At 33.4% G+C, this 8,344-nt stretch overlaps 2 protein-coding genes across 2 annotated transcripts in view; one reads left to right on the top strand and one right to left on the bottom strand.

Annotated features, from left to right (window-relative positions):
- Window positions 1–4,102, bottom strand: part of LOC115241460 (sodium/calcium exchanger 1-like) — a 19,821-nt gene extending 15,719 nt beyond the window's left edge. The window contains exons 1-2 of the mRNA XM_029817228.1: window positions 3,720–4,102; window positions 1,140–1,301 (exon numbers count right to left, since the gene is read on the bottom strand). Coding sequence (XP_029673088.1) covers window positions 1,140–1,301; window positions 3,720–3,882 — 325 coding nt within the window. The 5' untranslated portion in view covers window positions 3,883–4,102. The remainder of the gene's footprint in view (window positions 1–1,139; window positions 1,302–3,719) is intronic.
- Window positions 1–8,344, top strand: part of LOC115241412 (chymotrypsinogen A-like) — a 107,045-nt gene that overhangs the window by 39,976 nt on the left and 58,725 nt on the right. The gene's annotated exons all lie outside the window — the stretch shown is intronic.

The following is an 8,344-nucleotide window of genomic DNA, read 5'->3' as shown; positions in this document are numbered from 1 at the left end:
GCAGGCTTTCGCGATTGTGCTTGCTGAAATAAAACACGTCTTCCCCTCATCCCTTTATCCCCTCCCCGCCATCTTTCCTCGTTTTCTTCCACCCGATGGAAGCAACGCCGTGACTAAAGGGGTGCAGACAAACCCTTTCGTAGCTCAAAAAAAAAGAAGAGAAAACAAAGGGAAAGTCGGAAATTAAAGAAAAGTCGAATTAAACGAAACTGAGAAGCGAAAAGCGCTTGGGAAAAATCCAAGAAAAATCTATGAAATAAAATGACAGGAACAATAAGAATTCTTTCTCATGCCCTTTACAAACTAGAAGAGAAAGAACTATAAGAGCTTTTTTACTTAAAGTTGATACATTTTTCTTCTAAAGTACTATATTTTTTATGTATTCATAAAAAAACCGTGTTAAAAAATCTAACTGTTAAAAAACTTGTGTCTGTGTGTAGATACATTAAATTTAAAATCGTATAGTTACTTTCTCAGAGAAATATATTGAGTTATATTTTAAATTATTAATCAATTAAATAATTTATAATCAATTTTTTATATATATGCGGAGAGATATTAAGAAAATCAGATCAAAGTCCGCACATAAAAGACCAGATTCAGTTCTCCTCCCTCTTCGCTTTCCGCAGATTGCGCCATCATAAACACCGATGAGATGCGTTTTGATCGAAATTCACTTTACCTTCCATCGCGTCAAAGCCGATTGCAATTTCGTGTCTGTCGACGTCGTTTTCACGTAAGATTGCGGCCACCACTCGCATTTGCGAGCGAATTATTACCTCGAGGGCATGCTAAAAACATCTTTTCGCATCGCATAACGTTTATCGATTTTATGAAACTGCTTAGCGATAGCGAACACGTACTTTACTGCCCTAAATCTTGCCATGAGGCATCGCAGTAAGAATTTTCATATATATGTATACACACACACATATTTCCAATTTATTAATAAATAAATGCGAACATTTCTGAAAGAAAAATTTCCTTTTTTCATATCCGCATACGACTTCTTTTTATCCTAATTACGAGTAGAAATGTACTTTACTAAGGTTTGATCTATTTCAGAAATATTTCTTAATAATTTAAAATATGCTATAGAATTAAAAAAACATTGTTCTTCTACAAAGATTGCTATTTACCGGTAGGCGGGACAAAGGCGAAGAGAACCTTCCAGAAGATGGTGAGCGAATGCATGAGATAATCCATCGCCGATGGTGAAGAGGGCTGACCACCCTCCTCGTCTTCATCGCCCCCGCTGACGGTAAGCGCTTCCGTAAATTGTTCCTTCCAAGAGCTTGTGCCTGAAAATGTATTTTAGAATTCGTATATCAGAAAAAGAAGGAAAGAGAGAGAAAGATGATGATATTTAAATAATTACTAATTCTCTTAATTTTTTTTTAAGATCTTAGATTTTTATAACAATTTCATAAAAAGATTAATTAATTCTTGAAATAATGAAACAATATTTGGAAAATTAATAAAATTAAACAATATATTGGAAAATTATTTAGTAATGTTATGAAAACTTCTGTTTATTATTATACAAAAATCAGCAGAAAAAATCAATTTTCTTTTTCTCAGAAAAGACAATACTGAATGTACTGATAAAATGTGTGAACTAATTTTATATATATACTCAAACCTATGAGTATATCGAATGAGTGAATGAAGCGTTTTATCGAGGGTAACAGTCGAAAATGCTTTGAGCGATTCCACTTCACAAAGTGAACGAAGGCAGAAAATGCAGAAAGGAAAACCGAACAAAGAAAAGCGCACTATAATAGAGCAAAACGATATTTTCCGCGTCTCAGTCGACTCCATTTTCATACACACACATACAAAAAAAAAACAGATATTATCAACGTTTAATTTTATTCGATTTATCATAGTATATATAACAAACATGCGTTTGAGATATTTTTACTTAAATATTTTATCTGAATATCTGTGTATGAATAATTATTTATTTACACTTGTATTTATTCAAATGTTGAGAGAGACTTGGACATGTGACAAGTGTTGAAATTTCTCGCGTCTATTATATATTTTAATTATTATTCTTTTCTTTGAATGTTTCACCAATATTTATAATTTTGTCGTAAAATTACGATAAAAGCTCTTGAAATTGTTTCGCTGACGGCAAATCAATTTCTACGTAATATGGAAAGCTATTCTTTTAAATAGCCATTATTGTGTAGCGCGACACAATTATTTACGAGGAAAAAAATGTAATAAAAATGATTCGAAGAGAATGGAAATGGATGCAAAGGACTTGCATTCCAAGGTTCTCAAGAGAAGAATGAAGGAGAAAAAAGAGAAATATTTTTAAAAATCTTGATATAAAACGTTGCCACCGCATTCTGCACGTGCGATTTCTCGATTCGGAGTTCTCGCCGAGGAGAAGGTTTCCGGAGAGGAAGCCTTCAAGGAACGAAAAGCACATGGAACAGTTTCCTAACATGAGGAAAAGGAAGGCCTCTAAAATTGCGCAAGAGAAGGAAACGAACAAAGCAGACTTCTCGGTGAAACTGATAGCTGCAAAGAGAGATTCGTGCTTTCTATTGTCTTTTGTGTTGGGAATCGATAACGAAAGTGAATCCGACACAGAATGTCATTTTCGAGGCTTCCATTGGAAATTTACGGTATTCATAGTACGAGAGGTGACAATGGCGTTGTTTGCGAGAGATTTTATTTCGTGTTTTTGATCGCGGAAAATAGTTGCGGAAATTATTTAAATAATAATTATTTCAATTTGAATGGTTTCACAATTTATAAATCAATTAATAATTTATCACTTTCTCTAAAGCACGACGTGCATAGCTGAAAAGAACGATTGTATGATATATTCGAACGCACATTTACAATTAATATTAAATTTTTACGTTGCCGCGTCAACTCGTGCGCGTCTGGCGCGACGCAGAATAGAAAAAGAATTGCATGGAATATGAAGTAATGCGAAAAGTGAAGTACGACGGAACATGAAACGGCCGCATAGCAAGGGCGCGGCAACAAAAGGGGATGGCGCGGAGGATGCAGCAAATGCAGAAACGTGAGAATCATGCATATGGCGTCCGGGGAGTCTTGAATTTCACGAGCAGCCCCCCTGCATAACACGCCGCATTCCTCGGGGTTGCATTTCTGAAGAGCTCCAATCTAGATGTTCGCGAGTCCCGCGATGCGCATTTTATCCTCCATTGGGAAGGGTTAGGTTAAGTTCGCTTAGATGCTTCTGTACCGTTCAATAATAAATTTACGATAGTTGGTGAGAAAAAAGAGAGAGAGAGAAAAAAGATCCTCCGGAGACGTGAAAGATTTCGTGCGTTTTATATAACTATAAACTACATCTTCTCTTGTAAACACGAGAACGTTACAAGTTAAAAGAATTCTTCCTATGGGAGTGGAGGACAGAAATATTAAAAAGAAGAGGACGCTTAAAAATTAAAATTACAGACTTTTATTCGTTGCTTTGATAAATAAAATTCATAACGTTGCAGAATAAAATTTCTTTATCATGCGATATTACAAAAATGAGATAAGCTTTGCATCTAACGGTTTAAATCTTTAAATCTGATTCTTTCGAATTATAACAGATTTTTCCTTTTATTCTTTCTTTCTTTCTCTCTCTAAATAAGTAGCTAATACTCTCAGCGTCTACGGAATCTTCGTATCTTATACCGGTATCTTGTCCCTCGAGAAAAAGGTTTAAGATGAAAACTCACCGAGTATTATGGAGGCGTTTGCTCGCTGAACGAGCTTATCCACTGTATTCTTGAACTCTTTGGACTCTTTGATCCTGATCTGAGCCCGGGATACCTCGCCCAGCCGCGGTCTGCCCAGCAACGCCATTTTCTCCTCCTCCGTTCTCTCCTCCGGTTGCTTCATCTCGGCTGCCGCCGCGATTCCTGCCTCCGCTGAAACCAGAAAATCGCGTCTTGCTGCTTCAATGACGTTAGCACATGTTTCGCGGCAACGTGAGTAGAGAGTCGGCTTATGATCAGACAGGAACAGCGCCTAAATCAGTTTCTATTATTCTTAAAGAATTTCGCGTCATAAAATAATTAAGAGATAGATCATGGAAAATTTTTTAATGAATTCAATACAAGAGTTTTTATATTTAAATGTTTAGAGAAATATTACTAGTTAAATTAGATTATTAGAAATAAAATAAATTTTTATTGCAAGTTATATAGAAATAAATATTTAACATCTTTCAAGAATATTTTATTTTTCGCGTTTATATTTTTTAATAAAATATATGTATAAGATATATAATTTTATGCATATATTTGCATAACTCTATGAGAGATACGTACCAAAAGCTTAACAAAATTTATGATACCTATTAATGTTTAAAGACAATGAAGATTGATCCTATGAAAACACTATAGATAATGATTGATATCTTTGTACGTGTAAATCCGTGTAAATAGGCTTTAAGGGCGATAAACGCGACAAACAGTTCGCATTCTCGCATGGACGCGGCTTTATTATCGATTGATCTCATGAATTATAGTCGCGCGCCACTCTTAGGCTAATTCTGTGCTCTGCACTCGTGTCTGACCACACGTCGACTCACACCACTTGCACCGACGCTTTTCTACTAGCGCGCAGTGTGAAAAAGTAAGTCGATACATGGGAGAACAAGAAAATATCCTACGCATGTGCCCATATATAAATATAGGTACAAATATTTTGTATATATTAATTTCATCATTACTGCATAATTTCGACGAAAAGAAACTAGTTTTCCTTAAGCAAAATATATTATCTAATATTTATAACCATCAAAAAATTTTTAGCATATAAAGCGATATACTAAATTCTTGAATGTCACTTATTTATTATAAATTTTGACAATGCATTACTGCGTGGAATTTATGTAAACAAAAAAAAATATAAATAAATAAATCCGCTACGCTGCCAATACATAAATAATACTCAGCGGTCGCATTTATCTCCGCCATCGTGGGATGATCGATATTTTGCGATGGGTATTTCGACCAATGACGAATGACGCACTCATTGTTGTTGTCTCCTGTCCACACCCGTGATAGTACTTCATCATAAGAAAAAGAAAAAAAAAAATAAATCCGCAGATGTAGATCCGGACGTTTCGAAATAAAAAAAAAAAAATAGCCAGGAGGTAGAGAAAAAAGAATAGAGATAAAGAATATTATCATATAGGATCGTATAGTTTTCATTAAAATTCACTCCCTCTCAAAAAATTCCATCACATTCAATATATGTATATTTATCGATGAATATTCATATATATTCAATCCTATAAAAATTACTTTCAAAAAGCAATTTATAGATTAGTTTTTATTTTTGCACGTTTTATTGGAGAAATCAAAGCAGTTAACGAGCGAATTTCTGAATGGATTGGTTACATTTTAAACATTTCTACCAGTACGAAAATGGTTAAATGTTCTTTTGCCGGAGATACTTTGCGTGAAGGAATCGGCGAGAAAATTTTCCGTTTTCTTCTTTCGAGATAATTCTCGCTATTTTCCTGGTGAATCGAAGACGATATTAAGTATGGAATATTGTGATTTATGACTTACTTCGTGCCTGAACTGTCGGCTTGCAATTCTTATTCTAGTTTTGTTTACCCCGGAACCTTGATAATATATAGGATTACCGAATTCCAGTCTCCTTGTTCTCAATAAATCGCTGATAAAATAACGGTTTATTCCTTCAATTTTGTTTTCCCGCTGACTTACTATAATGTCACATTGATATAAATCAAAAATTTATGTATATGTATGTGTATTTAAATATCAAGTTTAATTCAACTTCGGTTAATAATATATGTACGTTAAAAAAAATAAAATAACGTAAATTTTAAATAAATGATAACTAAATAAAATATACATATAAATAATATTAAATAATGTATTAAAAATTCAAAAATTTATATTAAGATATTTAAAAAAGTTCTTATTTTAAATTAAAATAAAAAAGGGATTAAAATATACTGTTATTTAATGAATATAAATTTTCAGGACGATTATTATTTACCCATCAAATTCGAGTTTAAAGAAATATATACGATGCTACGTTTGTCAAAATTCGTTTTTGTCGAGATCTTGCGGGATTACGTTGTCATTTTTCAGTCGGTTCTACGTCGAATCCTCATCCCTGAAAACATCCCTTCGTGGGCAGATATAAGTTTGTTTACGTTGCCTTTCGCCGTGTTCTCGTGTTACCTTCTAAAAGCTTCTTATCCCACTGAAAGCTCATATCTCGACTGAAGCTCAGTTGAGTTGGCTTTCCGCGCTGGCGAATTCAATTTCGCTCGATTTTTCCCGGACTTGAAATCGATGTATCCTGCATTATTTCCGTAATACCTTGAAGTTCTCATCCTACCGATTATTTTGTCGTATCACTATCCTCCGTTGTCTCTTGTCAACGCAATTATAATATTAAACGCAATAATGGTGATACTGCGTCTTATAATAATCGTAAAAAATTGTTAACGTCCGCCGAGATTTCAAGTAAAAAAGTGTCAAACTTATTACATGTAATATTTTGCATAAAAAAATTATTTTTTACATTACACAACAAATAATATTACAGTGGATTTTATTAATTGAAAAATATGAAATTAAATATAATAAACAAAAAGCATTTGTATAATAATCAAGAAGTAATATAATAATAATGTATTTTATATTTGAAGTGTTGATTATCACATTTGCAACAAACACTCGGTAGCTCGATCTGACACAGATGTAACAATATATTGTGTAATAATAATAATGAAAATTCTTTGATATCGTATTTCTTCATTCTGTGTGAAATTTATCAGATTTTAATGTACATAAAAAATATCAATTAACTTATATATGTATGAAAATTATTCACTTTTTATAGCCATGTTTGTTCGAAGGAAGCGTTTCATCGAACTCGGAGCTCATTAAGAAGGCGCGTTCGTACGAAAGAAATGAGAGAATATGATTTATCAGCGAGTTTAGGAGGAGGAGGGGGAGGGGGAGGATAAGATATTAGTAATGGCGAGTCATTTCTGACCTAAACGGGGATAAAATCGATAAACGATCCTAGCCGATGAACGCCAGATGCAGCTAGGGCGCAGATTTATCACCTTTGAAATCCATCTTTTATCGGAAAAGCCGGTGGGTATAAACTCAGAAAATTCGCCCCAGAAGTTATCCTACGTTTTGCGAACTTCTGCCGGCGCTTTACTCCGGCATTGCTACGCTTTTCTCAATTGAATATAATGGTGCATCGCGATGCGTTCTTGCTGACTGAATCGTACATACGCCAGAGTTTAAAATATATATATCTTGGCACTTCTAGTATAAAATTTTTTTATTTATTTAATAATGCTTTGTGCTTCTATGCGCCTGCAAAAGCTCGTGAAAATGATAGAAAGATCTTTTCTCTCTCTAAATATTTTTAAAACTTTATGAATATCAATTATTCAGAATGGATCTTTCATCTGTTTTTTTTTTCTTCTAATTACAATGTTCTATTAAAAGATTAAACATAAGATAAATGAAATATTTTTATGTTAGATTATTTATTAAATTCCGTCGCTGTCATTGCCAAAACTTACATCCTTTAATAATTTATGAATATCGAGGATGTAAAAGACACAAGTGTCATGATATTAAAAATTACATATAATGATACTTCGATCATCTGTTCTTTATATTGTTAAAGTATAGCCGGATTTTTATGTTAGATTATTTATTAAATTCCGAAGTATAGTAAAATTACATTAGTTTCACATTGTATGAAATAACTTCTTTTTTTATTTTGAGCACTTTGGATTACTTTTATTTAAATCGTTTAGGCTGAATAATCTTTGAGCAAGAGAAAATCTATATGTACGCACCATGTAGAATTATTCTATCTTCCTACATTGGATTTTTTACTGCAATCGGAAAATTTCTAGCAGAACTGGGACACGGTGATTGAATACGAGCAGCGATAACTAATATGACTATGGCGCGTTTCCATCAAAATACTTTAGACTCAATTGGTGCCGGTAAGTCGGAAATACATCGGTGGCGTAAAACCGCTTCCGTAACCTACGAACGGTAGTGGAATTTTTACGAGCGACCCTCGATCAAGACGTGATCGAGAGATTATCGAAAAATATAAGAAATTTGGTAGGGAAGGGTAGGAAAGACCGGAGATTTTCAGTATAGACGATCAGTATTAAAGGATCATCTCCCGAGTTCCGAAGAAGAATCTCCGTAATTAGAGAAAAAACGCTTAATTTAAAAGAATTTAATTTCTTTTTTATAAAAGTAAGAGAGAAAAAAACTTCTATAAATTTACTGATTTAATGTGGTTTTATAATTTAAAAAATTAT

This window comes from Formica exsecta, unplaced genomic scaffold (assembly GCF_003651465.1).
Source record: "Formica exsecta isolate Colony F162 unplaced genomic scaffold, ASM365146v1 scaffold120, whole genome shotgun sequence".
Taxonomy (NCBI): Eukaryota; Metazoa; Arthropoda; class Insecta; order Hymenoptera; family Formicidae; genus Formica; species Formica exsecta.
Note: the sequence above shows the minus strand (reverse complement) of the source record. Positions and strands in the feature narration are given on the sequence as shown.